The sequence below is a fragment of the Ranitomeya variabilis genome, chromosome 3 (genome assembly GCF_051348905.1).
Source record: "Ranitomeya variabilis isolate aRanVar5 chromosome 3, aRanVar5.hap1, whole genome shotgun sequence".
Classification (NCBI taxonomy): Eukaryota; Metazoa; Chordata; class Amphibia; order Anura; family Dendrobatidae; genus Ranitomeya; species Ranitomeya variabilis.
Genome location: NC_135234.1, coordinates 732,324,666 through 732,344,420, shown reverse-complemented (window position 1 = coordinate 732,344,420; position 19,755 = coordinate 732,324,666). Strand labels below are relative to the sequence as shown.

At 43.1% G+C, this 19,755-nt stretch overlaps 1 protein-coding gene across 1 annotated transcript in view; it reads left to right on the top strand.

Moving 5' to 3' along the window:
- The window catches only part of GPR83 (G protein-coupled receptor 83), a 50,954-nt gene extending 31,761 nt beyond the window's left edge, over nucleotides 1-19,193 (top strand). Inside the window, exons 2-4 of the mRNA XM_077299835.1 lie at nucleotides 5,056-5,181; nucleotides 5,691-5,824; nucleotides 18,109-19,193. Of these exons, the coding sequence (XP_077155950.1) occupies nucleotides 5,056-5,181; nucleotides 5,691-5,824; nucleotides 18,109-18,733 (885 nt within the window). The 3' untranslated portion in view covers nucleotides 18,734-19,193. The remainder of the gene's footprint in view (nucleotides 1-5,055; nucleotides 5,182-5,690; nucleotides 5,825-18,108) is intronic.
- Nucleotides 19,194-19,755: the final 562 nt, after the last annotated feature.

Below are 19,755 nucleotides of genomic sequence, written 5' to 3'. Positions count from 1 at the left end.
CTATTTTATAGAAAAATAATTATTTTTGCATCTCTTTATTCTGAGTGTTATAACTTTTTTTACTTTTTTCTGCTGATGATGCTGTATGGCAGCTTGTTTTTTTGTGGGACAAGATGACGTTTTCAGCGGTACCATTTTTATTTACATCCGTCTTTTTAATCACGTTTTATTGCACTTTTTGTTCTGCAATATGATGATAAAGCACTGAAGGGGTTAACTAATGGGATAGTTTTATAGAGCGGGTTGTTACGGACGCAGTGATACAAAATATGTGTACTTTTATTGTTTGTTTTTTATATTTACATAAATGTATTTATTGGAAAAATATTTATATATTTTTTTTTCTTTATTTAGGATTATTTTAATTGTTTTTTTTACACATTATAATATTTTTTTTATTTTTTTATATTGTCCCAGGATGGGACATCACTATATAATGTCAGATCGCTGATCTGACACTTTGCACTGCAGATTATCAGATCAGGATCTGACGGGCTGGAAATGAGGCATGCCGGCGACTGCTCTTAGCAGGCGCTCACAAGCCACCTCCCTGCAGGACCCGGAAGGACCCCGCAGCCATCTTGGTGCCGGGGGTCTCCATGGAGACCATCAGGCCAACGCGATCGCTTTGCGATATCCTTAAGGAGGCGCACAGGGAGTTTTTCCCTGCTCGATGAGTCTCTATGCTAGCACTGATCGTGGGCATTGCTGAGGGGTGTCAGCTGTCACATACAGCTGACACCCGCACCCGATCGCCGAGGCAATCAGCATGAGGCTGCGTGATCGGTGCGCCGTACTAGTGTAACAAGGGTGACTGGTGTGGTAGTCCTGACCGAGTTCACCCACAAAACAGTCCACAGGCACCCCGGTCCCTTGTACATGATAGACAGGATAAACAAAGAAGCACCACAGCAGTTTAAATATCCAAAGTAGCAAAAAGGTATATTTTATTTATAAAAGATAAAGAAACAGGTACATTTGAAGGCATGGGAACACATACAACAACACAGCACTATAGTGCCCAAAGAGAGCTGTGGACGGTATCCATATAGTATATTAAAAAAAGGTAATGGTAGAAGCAAGGATTTAACATGGTGTAATCCCTTATGAAGCCATGCTTGGCTCCCCAGGTACTAGTAATAGGAAATACATAAGACAATGTAGTAAATACGCTAGGATAGCAACATACCAGGGTATAATGTCCGTCACCACGCCGTCCACTGCGATCCCCGACGCGCGTTTCCTCCCTGAGGAAGGTTTCTTAACCGAAACGCGCGTCTATTTAACTATTGACTGTCCCTAACTCTACAACAGTATGTATAACACAGTGCACATCAAGTACATATAGGGACATTACTGACACAGTACAACATCACAGGGTAAACACAGCACAGCATATTACAATAGGAAATCAACACAATAGGACCACATGACATATGCAGTGTAATAAAGATACAGAACACAATAGGATAATATATTTATGGATCACCCCGTCTAGGGCAGTGGGGTACTCGGTACCGGGTCCTTCGGTTCGCAGGGGGATGTCACGGTGGCTGGCCCGGTCCGTGGCCCTAGGGACATCTGTGTAAAAGGGGGAAAGGTCTTTAAAGGGGAAGTGTTCGTGACGCCACCTGTGGTATTTGGTCAGGGTGACTGACGCTGCTTTAAGGGGTCCGCTGGGGTGATGTTATTGCAGCTAGATGGTATACCTTGCCACAGGTGAAATATGTCCCCAGGGCTTCCCAGTGTGTAGATGGTGGATGGTGAGAGGCGCAGTGAAGAATGAGGACACAAGGTTGCAGTCTCTTTACCTTTTACTGAAGGCTTCAGCATCCACAGTCCAGAGCACCAGATCACAGGGTAGGCAGAGTCCGGCCGGTTTGGAGGCAAATCAGAGTCCCCTTATCCAGGTGGAAATCATTAGCCTTCCTCTAGCCTTCCTCTAGCGCTGTGGTGTTGTAGTACCTTACTGCTAAGCATCTCATAAGGTCCTCACAGATGTTGTAGATGTTATGTCTCTCTCTCTCTGTCCCCCAGATAGATAGGACAAACCCGTTTGACTGGTGGCTTTGAGGCATTTTGCAGGGACTCTATCATGCCCAGCCTCTAGTGGGTGCCACCTTGCCTCCTGGGTATGGGGCGGATCAGTAACGTGAAATTAGCTGTCCTGCCGGTCTCTGGAGCAAGGCATAAAGGACTGTTGCTCCCTCGGTGTTCTGGCTACCGGGATCCTGCGCCTCAGAAGGAGGCAGCCTGTGCAGGGCAGAACTCCTTCTGGTATCCACTCCTTTGCTATGACTTCTTCACAATTCCTGCCGATCAGTACTAGTACGGCACATGTTGGGAAGAGGTTAAAGGGGTTGTACCACCATAAATAATGCATTTAACTAAGCAAGAAGTTGGAAATAAATAGTTTTGTAATTTGCAGTTATTAAAAAATTATGCTCCATTCAAAAAATAACAAGATTTCATTTGGCCATGTATGCCCCGTGGCATTATTCCAATCCGTCCTCCCAGTGGCTGATCTGTTGGGCGAGCATGCACAGTTCCTGTCATCATAAGGCTACTTTCACACATCAGGTTTTTTGTGAGAGAGAGAAAGAGAGAGAGATGAAAAATGCTTTGAAAACCGGATCCGGAGGCTGGATTCATCATTTCACATCTCTGTCTCACACATTTTTGGCCGGCTCGGTCACTGTGCGCTTTTTTCGCCGGACAAAAAAACCTTCCTCTGGACGTTTTCTTCGTCTGCCGGAAACCACTATTTGGACGCATCTGGAAAAAAACGGATGAAACGTGTGGCCATCCGGCACAATCCGGCACTAATACAACTCTATGAGAAGAAAACGGATCCGGCGTAAAAAAACGGATCCGTTTTTTTTCAAAACTTGCCGGATTGTGCCTGAAACAAAAAAGGCTGTGTGCACACGTTCCGGATTTTTTGCATTTTTTTGATATAAAAATGCGATAAAACCGCAAAAAAAATGCTCACATTAAGCATCCTATTAAAAGAATGCAATCCACATTTTGTATACACATGCATGCATGTTCATTAATTTGCGGAATCGCGGGGATTCCGCACACATAGGAATGCATTGATCCTCTTACTTCCCGCATGAGGCTATGCCCACCATGCGGGAAGTAAGCGGATCATGTGCGGGTGGTACCCAGGGTGGAGGATAGGAGACTCTCCTCCAGGCCCTGGGAACCATATAATTGTTAAAAAAAATAATTAAAATAAAAAATAGTGATATACTCACCTTCTGATGGCCCCCGGAGTCCTCCCGCCTCTCAGTGGTGCACGCGGCGGCTTCCGTCAGGGAAGCTGTTTGCAAAGGACCTGGGATGACGTCACGGTCACGTTACTGTGACGTCATCCCAGGTCCTTCTCACACAGCATCCGTGGGAATGGAAGCCGCCACGTGCACCGCTGAGGAGATCGGGGGCCGTCGGAAGGTGAGAATAACCATTTTTTTAATTTTTTTTATTATTTTTAACATTAGACCTGTTTACTATTGATGCTGCATAGGCAGCATCAATAGTAAAAAGTTGGTCACACTTGTGAAACACTATGTTTGACAAGTGTGACCAACCTGTCAATCAGTTTTCCAAGCCATGCTACAGATCGCTTGGAAAACGCTAGCATTCTGCAGGCTAATTACGCTTGCAAAACGCTTGTGTTTCGCGGGAATACGCATGCCAATTCTGCATGAGATATACCCGCGGCAGGAGTTGCGGAATTGCCGCTGAAATTTCCTCGGCAATTCTGCAACGTGTGCACTTAGCCTGAGAGTTCTCCCCAACTCCCCATCCCCAGTGTGCACAAAGTATGCTCCCTGCGCTCACCTCACATAGGTCTGACAGCGAGCGCAGGGAGCATAAGGCTGGAGTCACACACAATGTATAAAAAAATCTGTCCGATTTTGTCTGCTGAGAATCGCACAAATGTTCTCCGTATGGTGATCCGTATCTCATCCGTGTGCAGTGCCAGGATGCATTTTTTTCTCAAAAAATTATTCATGTGTCATCCGTATGGTGATTTTCTCACACACTTGCAAAATGAGCAAATAATGGCTGAGCCTTTCCTGTCACCTGCCCAATGCCTGAGAATTTCTCGCAAGTCACACGCATGGTCCGTGTGTAATCCGTATTTTTCTTGCCCCCATAGACTTGTATTGGCGTTTCTCAGCTGATATACACGGACAATAGCAGCATGCTGCGATTTCACTCGCAAATGTAATACGGACGAGAAAAAAATGGAAGATGTGAGCTGCCCCATAGAGAAATACTGGTCAGAGTGCTATGTGATTTTTTTATCGCATAGCACTCGTCCGTATTACAGACTAGTGTGACTCCGGCCTTATACTGAGATGAGAAACATGGAAGTGTGTCAGAGATTCTCCTCCATGTACTCACAGGTCTGACCTCTGGGCGAGATCATTCTGCTTCACAGACCTGTGTGAGCGGGATTGGAGACAGACGCTTCCCTCGCTCACAAAGGTCTGTGAAGCTGCTGAGGTTCTCCTAGAAAGAAAAGGCACCTCAGGAGAAAGCCAGTGGTCTTTTTTTTCGAAGCAGCTTTGCTGGTGGGTTGGCTAGCTTGTTTGCAGCGGCTCTGCTGCCGGTATCTTTTTTTCTACAATCTGAACTATAACTATAGGGTGACTTCTGCACAAACTATGTGCACATGGAAACTTTTTTTTCTGAGTTTTTGGAGCAAAAACTGGCTTTGTGCAAAAAAGAGTATTTTTAAGGGTGTTTTTGGCACAAAAACAGAGAGAAAAATTAAAAAAATTCCTCAAAAACTTGAAATGTTTGCTCAGTTCCAACTCCAAAAAAATCAGCAAAAGATTCCATGTGCACATAGCCACTAAATGGTAACTCCAAGTTTTTGAGGAGTCTTGAAATATTGAGGAGGATTTGAAGAGGTTCTGCTCAGTTTCTGCCCCAATAGCATATAGGCTATATAGCCTAATAAGTTGCTAAATTGTGAAGTAATCAGGCCTTGTTCTTGGTGTACCTGTACTTATCTTCTGTCTCGTGACCTGTCCACAGGCTCGTTTTGTGAATAGTACCTGGATGTTTGGAAAGGGCATGTGTCACGTCAGCCGTTTCGCCCAGTATTGTTCCCTGCATGTCTCAGCCTTGACCCTCACAGCCATCGCGGTGGACAGGCACCAGGTAAGTTGTCGCTCTGCATTAAGTAATATGACGTCTTTGCACTTTAGGAAACCCTTCAGGGAGTAAAGCAATTTATGGATCTTTACTACTGGGTCAATAGGCTGTAGTTCACAGTCGTCTTCATAGTACATCATACTGGAATAGCTGTCACCAACTGCTGGACTCAGGTGGCTTTGCTGTCCACTCTCGTGTGATATTCTTTTATCTTCTCATCTTGAGTTTCTTTATGAAGGCTCTAATTCAATAGGTGAAGTGTGTCGTCTTTCGCTCAGCTATACAGCCACACTTAGTATAAAAAATGTGCATTATGTCTGAGCTTGTATGTGACAAGTAATGTAAATACAGAAAATGAAATAAAATGACTCCTCACCGCTCAGAAAAATATCTGTACTTACCGCCAAGGTGGTAGTTTTAAGCAGTTTGATGTCACAATGACATAAGTTTACAAAAATGTATTTTATTATCTACATTGTCAAATTAACTCAGCATGTCTATTATTTCTCCTCAAGGTCATCATGCACCCCTTAAAGCCACGGATATCGACTGTTAAAGGAGTGGCTTGCATCGCCATTATTTGGATCATGGCCACATGTTTCTCCCTTCCTCATGCTATTTACCAAAAGCTCTTCACATTTGAATACAGGTAAATTAAATAACTAAATAATTATATTGTTGTTAGAGATGATCGAATCTTTTGAAATTTGAATTTGACTGGTTTAGATCATTTTTCCCCAAAATTCGATTTGTGGTGAATAAATTTATCAGGAATTAAAGGTAGTCTAATTGCCCAGAAAAGATGTGTATAACATTTTCAGGTCTCCTAGGACTATATCCAACTCTTTTCAATCTCTGAAAATGCAGCCTTTCAACGTGTCCTCACCATAGAAATGGATAGTTACTGTGCAGTAAGAAACACACAGGCAGACTTTTCATGCTTTTTAAATGAAAAAAAATGGTTAAAAAATGATCCATCTTTGTGATCAGGCAGACTGTTCTGTGTAGAGCATGGATTCAAACTGACGGTGTTGCTGCCAGAGGTAACATCACCCTCTTGAGAGTGCTATGATGGACATACGATTGGCCATATTTTCCCTGATGCTATCTGCTTCCTTCTCATTATTACACACGCTGTAAGCAAAGGAGGCCAACTTCGGCCTGCATTTTGTAATACTACTGCCTGGATGGATAGTGCCAGTGGTGCTGGTCCTTCTGCTAGTGCTAGCAGCTCCCACATTCTTAGCTGTAGTATGCAGTTTGTTTTTCTTTTACACTGCCCCATCCATTTCCAGTGCCACTTTTTCCTTTTACCATACATTTTGTAAAACAATATAATTAACCTTGGACAATGTTTTTAACCCCAATTATTCAACCCTTGCCAAAAGGGACGTGGCAGCAGACTGCAGTATAAGTATGGCGTGTGTTGTGAATTCCGTTCTCGGGCTCCCTCCTGTGGCCTTTAGCGATATGGCTGGTCTTGGCTGGGCTCTGCTGATTCATTTCCTGCTATGCTGGGCCTATTTAATTCACCTGGCCCTTCATTTGTTGCCTGCTGTCGGTGTATTCAGTCCTGTTTCTGAGTTCTCCTGAATATTCCTTGTGACCAGTCTCCTGCTGGAGAAGCTAAGTTTGTTTGCTCATTATTTCCTTGAAAACGTTTCTCAGTATATAATGAGTTCAGTCCAGCTTGCTTTTATGTGATTTTTTGCTGGCTGGTTAGTTCTGGGGTGCAGAGTGTGCCCCTCACATCGTGAGTCGGTGTGGGGGTTCTTGCATTCTCTGCGTGGTTTATTTTTGATAGTTTTTGTACTGACCGCACAGACTCCTATCTATTTTCTGTCTATCTAGTATTAGCGGGCCTCATTTGCTTAACCTGTTTCATTTCTACGTTTGTGTGTTCCCCTTAACTCACCGTTATTATTTGTGGGGGCTATCTATAACTTTGGGGTTATTTCTCTGAGGCAAGTGAGGTCTTTGCTTTCTCTCTAGGGGTAGTCAGTTTCTCAGGCTGTGAACGTGGCATCTAGGATTTTAGGAACGCTCCACGGCTGCCTTTAGTGTGTGTGGATAGGATCAGGATTGCGGTCAGTATAGCTGCCACATCCCCAGAACTTGTCCTATATTCTGGTCATATGTGTCAGGTCAGTTTCGAGGTCCTACCACCGGACCATAACAGTACAGCAGGCCAACAAAGTGTTAATGCAGCAGAAGAGGGAGAAGAGAAATCCTGAAGTCATTTTTTTTTTTTTCTGCACTGTGTTTAGCCTCTCCCCTCCCCTTAATCTTTGGGTGGTTCTGAATTTAGTTGCAGATATGGACATTCAGAGTCTGTCTTCTAGTGTGGATCATCTCACTGCAAGGGTGCAGTGCATTCAGGATTATGTAGTCCGCAGTCCTATGTCAGAGCCTAAAATACCAATTCCTGAACTGTTCTCCGGAGACAGATCTAGGTTTTTGAACTTTAAGAATAATTGTAAGTTATTCCTTTCTCTGAGACCTCGCTCCTCTGGTGATTCTGTTCAGCAAGTTAAAATTATTATCTCTTTGTTACGTGGCGACCCTCAAGATTGGGCATTCTCTCTGGCGCCAGGAGATCCTGCATTGCTAAATGTGGATGCGTTTTTTCTGGTGCTTGGAGTACTTTATGAGGAACCAAATCTGGTAGACCAAGCAGAGAAGGTTTTGCTGGCTCTCTCTCAGGGTCAAGATGAAGCAGAGGTTTACTGTCAGAAGTTTAGGAAGTGGTCTGTGCTCACTCAATGGAATGAGTGCGCCCTGGCGGCGATTTTCAGAAAGGGTCTGTCTGAAGCCCTTAAAGATGTTATGGTGGGGTTCCCCACGCCTGCGGGTCTGAATGAGTCAATGTCTTTGGCCATTCAGATCGATCGGCGTTTGCGGGAACGCAAACCTGTGCACCATCTGGCGGAATTTTCTGAGCAGAAACCTGAACCTATGCAATGCGACAGGATTCTGACCAGAGTTGAACAGCAAAACCACAGATGTCAGAATGGGTTGTGCTTTTACTGTGGTGATTCTGCTCATGTTATCTCAGAGTGTTCTAAGCGCACAAAAAGGTTCACCAAGTCTGTCACCATTGGTACTGTACAACCTAAATTCATTTTGTCTGTTACTTTGATTTGCTCACTGTCATCCTACTCAGTTATGGCTTTTGTGGATTCAGGTGCCGCCCTGAATTTGATGGATTTGTCATTTGCCAGGCGCTGTGGTTTTATCTTGGAGCCTTTACAATTTCCTATTCCACTAAAGGGAATTGATGCTACGCCATTGGCCAAGAATAAACCTCAGTACTGGACTCAAGTGACCATGTGAATGGCTCCTGCACATCAGGAGGTGATTCGCTTTCTTGTGCTACATAATTTGCATGATGTTGTCGTGTTGGGTCTGCCATGGCTGCAGGCTCATAATCCAGTCCTGGATTGGAAAGCAATGTCTGTGTCAAGTTGGGGTTGCCAGGGAATTCATGGCGATGCCCCTTTGGTGTCAATTGCTTCTTCTACTCCTTCTGAAGTCCCTGAATTTTTGTCGGACTACCAGGATGTATTTGATGAACCCAAATCCAGTGCCCTACCTCCTCATAGGGATTGTGATTGTGCCATAAATCTGATTCCTGGTAGTAAGTTCCCTAAGGGACGACTTTTTAATTTATCTGTACCTGAACATGCCGCTATGCGGAGTTATATAAAGGAGTCCTTGGAGAAGGGGCACATTCGCCCGTCCTCGTCCCCTTTGGGTGCGGGGTTCTTTTTTGTGGCCAAGAAGGATGGTTCTCTGAGACCCTGTATAGATTATCGCCTTCTAATTAACATCACGGTCAAGTTTCAGTACCCCTTGCCACTGTTGTCCGATCTGTTTGCCCGGATTAGGGGGGCCAGTTGGTTCACCAAGATAGATCTTCGTGGAGCGTATAATCTTGTGCGCATAAAGCAGGGCGATGAATGGAAAACCGCATTTAATACGCCCGAAGGCCATTTTGAGTACCTGGTGATGCCTTTTGGGCTTTCTAATGCCCCCTCTGTGTTTCAGTCCTTCATGCACGACATCTTCCGAAAGTATCTGGATAGATTTATGATTGTGTACCTGGATGATATTTTGGTCTTTTCTGATGATTGGGAGTCTCATGTGAAGCAGGTCAGGATGGTATTTCAGGTCCTGCGTGCCAATGCCTTGTTTGTGAAGGGCTCTAAATGTCTCTTCGGAGTCCAGAAGATTTCCTTTTTGGGCTTTATTTTTTCTCCTTCTACTATTGAGATGGATCCAGTCAAGGTCCAAGCTATTCATGACTGGACTCAACCTACATCTGTGAAGAGTCTTCAGAAGTTCTTGGGTTTTGCTAATTTTTACCGTCGCTTCATCACTAATTTTTCTAGCGTGGTTAAGCCTTTGACGGATTTGACCAAGAAGGGTTCTGATGTGACGAATTGGTCTCCTGCGGCCGTGGAGGCCTTTCAGGAGCTGAAACGTCGGTTTTCTTCGGCTCCTGTCTTGTGCCAGCCTGATGTCTCTCTTCCCTTTCAGGTCGAGGTTGATGCTTCTGAGATTGGAGCAGGGGCTGTCTTGTCGCAGAGAAGTTCTGATGGCTCTGTGATGAGACCATGTGCTTTCTTTTCAAGAAAGTTTTCGCCTGCCGAGCGGAATTATGATGTTGGTAATCGGGAGTTGTTGGCAATGAAGTGGGCATTTGAGGAGTGGCGACATTGGCTTGAAGGAGCCAAGCATCGTGTGGTGGTCTTGACGGATCACAAGAATTTGACTTATCTCGAGTCTGCCAAATGGTTGAATCCGAGACAGGCTCGATGGTCGCTGTTTTTCTCTCGTTTCGATTTCATGGTTTCTTATCTTCCGGGTTCGAAAAACGTGAAGGCTGATGCCCTTTCTAGGAGTTTTGTGCCTGACTCCCCGGAAGTTTCTGAACCTACTGGTGTCCTCAAAGAGGGGGTGATTTTGTCTGCCATCTCTCCTGATCTGCGACGGGTGTTGCAGGAGTTTCAGGCCAATAGACCTGACCGTTGTCCACCGGAGAGATTGTTTGTCCCGGACAGATGGACCAGTAGAGTTATTTCCGAGGTTCATTCTTCGGTGTTGGCAGGTCATCCTGGGATTTTTGGTACCAGGGATTTGGTGGCGAGGTCCTTTTGGTGGCCTTCCTTGTCGCGGGATGTGCGTTCCTTTGTGCAATCCTGTGGGATTTGTGCTCGGGCCAAGCCTTGCTGTTCTCGTGCCAGTGGATTGCTTTTGCCCTTGCCTGTCCCGAAGAGGCCTTGGACGCATATTTCCATGGATTTTATTTCAGATCTCCCTGTCTCTCAGAGGATGTCTGTCATCTGGGTGGTTTGTGATCGTTTTTCCAAAATCGTCCATTTGGTACCCTTGCCTAAGCTGCCTTCCTCTTCCGATTTGGTGCCACTGTTTTTTCAGAATGTGGTTCGTTTACATGGTATTCCGGAGAACATTGTGTCTGACAGAGGATCCCAGTTTGTGTCCAGATTTTGGCGGTCCTTTTGTGCTAAGATGGGCATTGAATTGTCTTTTTCGTCGGTCTTCCATCCTCAGACGAATGGCCAAACCGAACGAACTAATCAGACCTTGGAAACTTATTTGAGATGTTTTGTTTCTGTTGATCAGGATGATTGGGTGACTTTTTTGCCATTGGCTGAGTTCGCCCTCAATAATCGGGCTAGTTCTGCTACTTTGGTTTCTCCGTTCTTTTGCAATTCTGGTTTTCATCCTTGTTTTTCCTCGGGTCAGGTTGAGCCCTCTGACTGTCCTGGGGTGGATTCTGTGGTGGATAGGTTGCAGCAGATTTGGAACCACGTAGTGGACAATTTGACGTTATCACAGGAGAAGGCTCAGCGCTTTGCTAACCGCCGTCGCTATGTGGGTCCCCGACTTCACGTGGGGGATTTGGTATGGTTGTCTTCTCGTTTTGTTCCAATGAAGGTTTCCTCTCCTAAGTTCAAGCCTCGTTTCATCGGTCCTTATAAGATTTTGGAAATCCTCAACCCTGTGTCATTTCGTTTGGACCTCCCAACAACGTTTGCCATTCATAATGTGTTCCATAGGTCATTGTTGCGGAGATACGTGGTGCCTGTGGTTCCTTCTGTTGATCCTCCTGCTCCGGTCTTGGTTGAGGGGAAGTTGGAGTACGTGGTGGAGAAGATCTTGGATTCTCATGTTTCGAGACGGAAGCTTCAGTACTTGGTTAAATGGAAGGGCTATGGTCAGGAGGATAATTCCTGGGTTGTCGCCTCCGATGTCCATGCGGCCGATTTGGTTCGTGCCTTTCATTCGGCTCGTCCTGATCGGCCTGGGAGCTCTGGTGAGGGTTCGGTGACCCCTTCTCAAGGGGGGTACTGTTGTGAATTTTGTTCTCGGGCTCCCTCCTGTGGTCATGAGCGGTACTGTGTGAGTTTGTTCTAGGGCTCCCTCTGGTGGCCTTTAGCGATATGGCTGGTCTTGGCTGGGCTCTGCTGATTCATTTCCTGCTATGCTGGGCCTATTTAATTCACCTGGCCCTTCATTTGTTGCCTGCTGTCGGTGTATTCAGTCCTGTTTCTGAGTTCTCCTGAATATTCCTTGTGACCAGTCTCCTGCTGGAGAAGCTAAGTTTGTTTGCTCATTATTTCCTTGAAAACTTTTCTCAGTATATAATGAGTTCAGTCCAGCTTGCTTTTATGTGATTTTTTGCTGGCTGGTTAGTTCTGGGGTGCAGAGTGCGCCCCTCACATCGTGAGTCGATGTGGGGGTTCTTGCATTCTCTGCGTGGTTTATTTTTGATAGTTTTTGTACTGACCGCACAGACTCCTATCTATTTTCTGTCTATCTAGTATTAGCGGGCCTCATTTGCTTAACCTGTTTCATTTCTACATTTGTCTGTTCCCCTTAACTCACCGTTATTATTTGTGGGGGCTATCTATAACTTTGGGGTTATTTCTCTGAGGCAAGTGAGGTCTTTGCTTTCTCTCTAGGGGTAGTCAGTTTCTCAGGCTGTGAACGTGGCATCTAGGATTTTAGGAACGCTCCACGGCTGCCTTTAGTGTGTGTGGATAGGATCAGGATTGCGGTCAGTATAGCTGCCACATCCCCAGAACTTGTCCTATATTCTGGTCATATGTGTCAGGTCAGTTTCGAGGTCCTACCACCGGACCATAACAGTACAGCAGGCCAACAAAGTGTTAATGCAGAAGAGGGAGAAGAGAAATCCTGAAGTCATTTTTTTTTTTCTGCACTGTGTTTAGCCTCTCCCCTCCCCTTAATCTTTGGGTGGTTCTGAATTTAGTTGCAGATATGGACATTCAGAGTCTGTCTTCTAGTGTGGATCATCTCACTGCAAGGGTGCATGGCATTCAGGATTATGTAGTCCGCAGTCCTATGTCAGAGCCTAAAATACCAATTCCTGAACTGTTCTCCGTTGACAGATCTAGGTTTTTGAACTTTAAGAATAATTGTAAGTTATTCCTTTCTCTGAGACCTCGCTCCTCTGGTGATTCTGTTCAGCAAGTTAAAATTATTATCTCTTTGTTACGTGGCGACCCTCAAGATTGGGCATTCTCTCTGGCGCCAGGAGATCCTGCATTGCTAAATGTGGATGCGTTTTTTCTGGCGCTTGGAGTACTTTATGAGGAACCAAATCTGGTAGACCAAGCAGAGAAGGTTTTGCTGGCTCTCTCTCAGGGTCAAGATGAAGCAGAGGTTTACTGTCAGAAGTTTAGGAAGTGGTCTGTGCTCACTCAATGGAATGAGTGCGCCCTGGCGGCGATTTTCAGAAAGGGTCTGTCTGAAGCCCTTAAAGATGTTATGGTGGGGTTCCCCACGCCTGCGGGTCTGAATGAGTCAATGTCTTTGGCCATTCAGATTGATTGGCGTTTGCGGGAACGCAAACCTGTGCACCATCTGGCGGAATTTTCTGAGCAGAAACCTGAACCTATGCAATGCGACAGGATTCTGACCAGAGTTGAATGGCAAAACCACAGACGTCAGAATGGGTTGTGCTTTTACTGTGGTGATTCTGCTCATGTTATCTCAGAGTGTTCTAAGCGCACAAAAAGGTTCACCAAGTCTGTCACCATTGGTACTGTACAACCTAAATTCATTTTGTCTGTTACTTTGATTTGCTCTCTGTCATCCTACTCAGTTATGGCTTTTGTGGATTCAGGTGCCGCCCTGAATTTGATGGATTTGTCATTTGCCAGGCGCTGTGGTTTTATCTTGGAGCCTTTACAATTTCCTATTCCACTAAAGGGAATTGATGCTACGCCATTGGCCAAGAATAAACCTCAGTACTGGACTCAAGTGACCATGTGCATGGCTCCTGCACATCAGGAGGTGATTCGCTTTCTTGTGTTGCATAATTTGCATGACGTTGTCGTGTTGGGTCTGCCATGGCTGCAGGCTCATAATCCAGTCCTGGATTGGAAAGCAATGTCTGTGTCAAGTTGGGGTTGCCAGGGAATTCATGGCGATGCCCCTTTGGTGTCAATTGCTTCTTCTACTCCTTCTGAAGTCCCTGAATTTTTGTCGGACTACCAGGATGTATTTGATGAGCCCAAATCCAGTGCCCTACCTCCTCATAGGGATTGTGATTGTGCCATAAATCTGATTCCTGGTAGTAAGTTCCCTAAGGGACGACTTTTTAATTTATCTGTACCTGAACATGCCGCTATGCTGAGTTATATAAAGGAGTCCTTGGAGAAGGGGCACATTCGCCCGTCCTCGTCCCCTTTGGGTGCGGGGTTCTTTTTTGTGGCCAAGAAGGATGGTTCTCTGAGACCCTGTATAGATTGCGGTCAGTATAGCTGCCACATCCCCAGAACTTGTCCTATATTCTGGTCATATGTGTCAGGTCAGTTTCGAGGTCCTACCACCGGACCATAACAGGCGTGTACTCTACTAGTAATATAGGTGCGCAAAATCATACATGCACAGTTAAATATCTCCTATTTTTATTTTTTTTTCTATTTTTTTAATAAAATTAAACCCTTTTCCCAAAGATGAAATAATAAATGCCAGGAAGGTATATGACTAAAAAGCCAGCACCAGCAGCAAGACATTGTATTGTTGTGGTGTATACAGATGTTAAATTTGACAACTACTTTGTGAAATAGGCAGTTATGTGTTTTGTATTTTAAGGATTTATTTTATTATAAAATCAATTATTGTAGCCTTTTCACAAGAAATAATTTTTTTTTTTCAAAAGGTCGTGGCCTCTACGTGGGTTTTCCAACATTATATCTCTGTAACTACCACATCGTTTCAGGCCATTTACTCTTCACTTAATCACTTTGAATAAAAGCTATCATGAGAACATGACCCATTGTTTAAATCATATTTTTGTGTTACATGTATTTTGTTTTTATTTTAATTTTTTTAATATCAAGACATTTATTAAAAACAAAATGAGTAATCTTGTAATTTTCACACTGACCACTGGGGCATTTTTAAACTCATGTTTCCTGTCCTTTCAGGCAGAGTTTTCAACAGGCTGCTTATCATCAGAGGCAGAATTACAATAATTGGTAACACCTCTATACAAAACTTATAACACAGGATCCACCGATCACAATAGGTGATATCACAAGTGAACCAGCTCCCACTGCCTTCACAATGACCTTTGCTGATGCTCATTAGATGCATCAATACAAAAGATAGGGTCGGAGTCTGATCATTAAAGCTATGTACATATGTTGTTTCCTTAAACAACAGGAAGTTAGTCTTAAAAAAAAAACAGTGGCCAGTGTGAGAATTGCAAGATTTATTTTTTTTATTTTTAATAAAGACTGTGATATGGATAAGAAAACATTGCAAAAAAATAAAACATACTTTTAACTCAAAAACTTGATTTTAAACAATAAGTCATTTTCTGGTTGACCATTCCCTTACAGAATTATGGAAATCACTTAATCCTGAACAATTCACACTGTTCACTTTTATAGACACAAGATCTGCAATAATGCCAGAGATGCCGGTCTGCATCATAGTTCTCAAATGCTGATGTAGAAAACTGTGAACTGGTTCAGGAACAATCTAGGTAAAGAAATATAGACTTATTAAGAAATATCATTCCATGTGTCTAGTGACTCATGCTCATGTGGAATACCGCCAAAAAAATGATCTTTTATTCCATCTGTCGAAAAATGATTTCCCCTTTGTCCAATCTTTCTAAAGCCATAAAATAAGACTTTGCTCTTCGGAAGAGCAAAAAGAGGAATTAGGTGACTATTTCTAAAAATATCAGTACATTTATTTATTACTTAGTTGTCTTTGCATGTAGGAAATTTAATAAATATTCATAACAATCCATGCACTAGTCCATTTTTCTGTTTTCCGATCGTTCTCGACCCCAAAACATAACCTATAACCGGAGAGTCGAGAGGCCCCCATACATAGTAGGTGGTTGACCAATGGCTTCAAATTCTTAAGGTCTAGTCAACTTTTATCTAATGTTTATGGGGAACGAAAGGGAGTTTTCCTACCTCTGGGAACATTTTGCTTTACTTAAGTTCATGCATTTGTGGTTAAAAATAAATTTTACAATAAAGTGGGAAAAAAATTGTACCTAACAGGTGGATAATCGATTTAAGGACTCTTGCGCATGACGGTAACAAAGATCCTTGTTGTATATGTCTGTGATATTGAGTCTACGGGGCAAGACCCCATGTGCCCCTTCCAATGCATATTGTATTATGGAGGCTTTCACTCCAAGACATGGTGAAAACGAATGGGGAAACAGACGTAGAAGTCACACCTGCTCCCTGGTGCCTGAGGATGCTCGAAAACACCTCTGTCACACATGCTTGATGTATTCAGCTTTGCAGGGTACATGAGGCCAGGTAATCATCAATTTCATGTATCTGGTACTATATGTTACTCCAAGACGTATCTTTTTCCATAAACCCAGCGCCTCAGTTCTCCATATAACAGTTTACATCTCTATACTGGTTATGATTAATCTGACCGGTTGGAGTTTGAGCACTATGACAAGGATGGGGAGCTCAGCTGGATGCTATTATCTTCTGAAATTAAACTGAGAAAATCATGAAATCAATTAGGATGCCTTTTGCCAGCAGTTCCTCCAGCCTTATCAGTATGTTACGGGTACAATATATGCTTTTCATCATTATGGCAGTGACCAATTTGCCATCAAAGTGCATCGTGCACGGCATTGGATCTTCTGTAAATATAATAGACAACAACTATGTGATTTACGGAGGCTTCTATAAAACAATGAAACTCTTATCTTTTTTGCCCAGAGAACTCCTATTATACAGTAACTGTACTGAGAAACAAAACATAAGCCTGGGTAGTGTGGTCCACCAGATCTACTCTGAGCTTCACGTTGTATTCTGGTGCCATTAATTACAGGGGCACGCTATCATGAGGTGAATTGTATGACTTTGTGCCGTAGTAGATGTCTCCATTTTGTCCTTTAGTGATGGGTTTTCTGGTAGAACGGTGGAGGGTCAGGCTCTGTTTCTTTATACAACCACGGATAAGGATTATTTACATAGAATTCCATATATTCATCCTTTGGGGTTGGATGCACTTAATGAACCAAACATTCACCCCTACTCTATGACCTCTGGAACATGCTACTGAAGTATGACGTGTATCTAGTCCTTCTACTTGTCTTAAGGCCTTCTAACTCTCAATCGGCAGATGATGTTGGAGGAGATAAGGATCCGATTTCGGACTGACGATCTTTTCGTTCTTGGCAGGATAAGTTGCTGCTAAAGAAGTCTGGCAGTTACTCATAAAGAACACAGAAGCCCTCGGCAGATGAGAGAGCCAGGCATTAGAGCTGTTGGCCAAACATTCAAATGGCCTATTTTTTGGTCGACAGCTATCTATGGTGTATGGGGCCTCCTAGCTCTGTATCCTAATACACTGGTCAGTTCACCTCTATTGTTGACCCCCATCCTGGCACCTAGCAAGTGAGCCTATTTCCCTTTCGGTCTACCCAGCTAATCCCATAATTTAACTACTATGAAAGCCAAATCCCATTATCATCACTATTTGATATATTTCATTAATATCAGAGACATTGTTCGTAATGAATATTATGAACAAACCTGAGGCAATCATTGTACCATGCCTTCATAATCTCCACATATAGTTTAAGATAAATTAAGGTCTCCCTTTCCTCATTCCCTGACAGACACTGATCTTTAAAACTAACGTGTTATGGGATGGAACGGTACATTATATTAACTTTCCATTTTTATTGTATATTTGGATCTTTGATTTTTGCTTATTTGTTGTGTAGACACTAAATATCCCTTGTGTTATTCATGCAAGTGTGTTTTTATTGGTAAATGTATTAAAGCTTTATAATCCATCTCTTGATCTTCTGACACCTTATCAGAGTTTCATTATTATTATCGTATTGTTTATATTTAGGATCCCTGGCTTTCTATGCTGCTATTTTTCTTGTTTTAACTTTGCCTTGTTGATAAATTTTTATGTTTTTTATTGTATTAGATGTTCAGTTGTACATGTCTTTTTAATGTGTCCTTTCCTTGTCTTTTTCACGTTGATTTACAGTTTACACGTGTAGCACCCAGTGCCCATCATTTTTCCTTTCAGAATTATAACTATTTTAATGCATTAGGCCATCATGTCTGGGGACATTTGCCCCCTCTTTCTACTACCATAGACCACCTAAGAAATCTGAATTAGGCTCAAATCCATTTTTTATACTCATAAGGATCATTTGGCACACTTTTGTATTTGGAACACTCATATCTTTTCAGCCCGATTTGGTACATAACATGTCCTGATGACAGATTTTATTATTGATGACCCAGAAAAGGCACAGCTCCATACATTGTTGCCCCATTAATCGGTTGATCTTGTAGTTAATTTTGCTTTTGTGTAAAAATACCCATTAATTATTCTTTCTTTTTTAATTAATAGTGAGGAGAATATCAGAAGTTTATGTCTCCCTGACTTCCCGGAACCTTCTGACCTCTTCTGGAAATATCTTGACCTGGCTACATTCATCTTACTCTACGTCCTCCCATTACTGATCATTTCTGTTGCCTACACAACTGTGGCAAAGAAGCTGTGGCTTCGGAACGCTATTGGAGATGTCACCACCGAGCAATATTTTGCCCTTCGTCGAAAGAAAAAAAAGACCATAAAGATGTTAATGCTTGTGGTTGTCCTCTTCGCAGTCTGCTGGTTCCCCTTGAACTGTTATGTCGTCCTCCTCTCTAGTCAGATCATTCGTACCAACAATGCAGTTTACTTTGCATTTCACTGGTTTGCCATGAGCAGTACCTGCTACAACCCGTTTATATACTGTTGGCTCAATGACAATTTCAGATCCGAATTAAAGGCCTTGCTGAACATTTGTAAGAAGCCGCCTGGACCACAGGAGGACATGCTTCCCTCCAACATTCCTTCCTACAGAGTGGCATGGCCGGAAAGCCGAAGCTTCAAGAGATCATTAGTGTCACACACTCTCCCATCATCTTCTAATATCCAGTCGGGGAAGACTGATATCTCGGCAGTGGAGCCTATTGTGTCTGTTGGCTAATCTTATCCTGAAATGCCAAGGCCCACTCAACAGATCCTTCAGGCTGCTCAACAGTGTTTGAGAATCCATGATGATGATCTCTTCTTGGAAAGTATTCCACAGTGGAATGTTTTACTTAATGTGTCAAGACATAGAGCAGGAAGAAGACCTCATCTCGCAGAGAGAAGGAAATGGTTAAGGAATAGTGACGGCTCGTAGACTGAACTTTTTGGGACTTGACCTTTTAAGAAGATTAAACTGAGCTTTGTGACATCTGTATCGAGAGTACCAGAATTCTGCTGCTATGGTCTGCCTAGTCACTTTGTAAGAAGCGCATCTGCTTAGTGCACATTGTGATTTCATTATTTTGCTGCTAAATCATCTTTTGTACAATGTTGTGCGCAAATGAAAGAATATCATTAAAGTCAAGGCAATTAAATTAAGGCAAATCTTTTGTGAATAAAGAGATGCAGTCACAATGGTTCATTGTTTCCATAGATCATCTTATAAGTGATTTCCATAGATCATTTTCAAAGATCACAGCAAAGCCATTGATGATGTTTTCAGCACCCCTGTAACAATAGGCTTCACTGTCAGGAGCAAGGACTCCTAGTTATTTGTCTAGAGCAGCATTGTTCAAATGACAGATCTGAGTTGAATTATTATGAAAAAGTGGCTCTCCGGGATGTAGCTTTTATTTTTTAAAACCTCCATTTTTTAAAGAATAATACATTTGTGAAAAAAAAGATATGTCACCAGGTCAAAAATGACCGATTTTTGCTCTTATTTTGTTCGTGCTGTTCCCTGAAATTATTTTTTAATTCTCCATATGGTTCAGGAAATATGGGCCTTTTTATTTAGTGGCAGTAGTTATGGTCTTTACTAAGGGGTCATGGCTCACAGGATCCTCTAGGGCATGTCTTTAGGCTGCTCTGCATAATTTTTTTGTGAGTCACGTCCCCTTGGTAAAGAGCATAAAAAGCAGCACTACATAAAAATACTCATATATCTGTAACTGCATTGTGGATTTAAAAGAAAAAAAA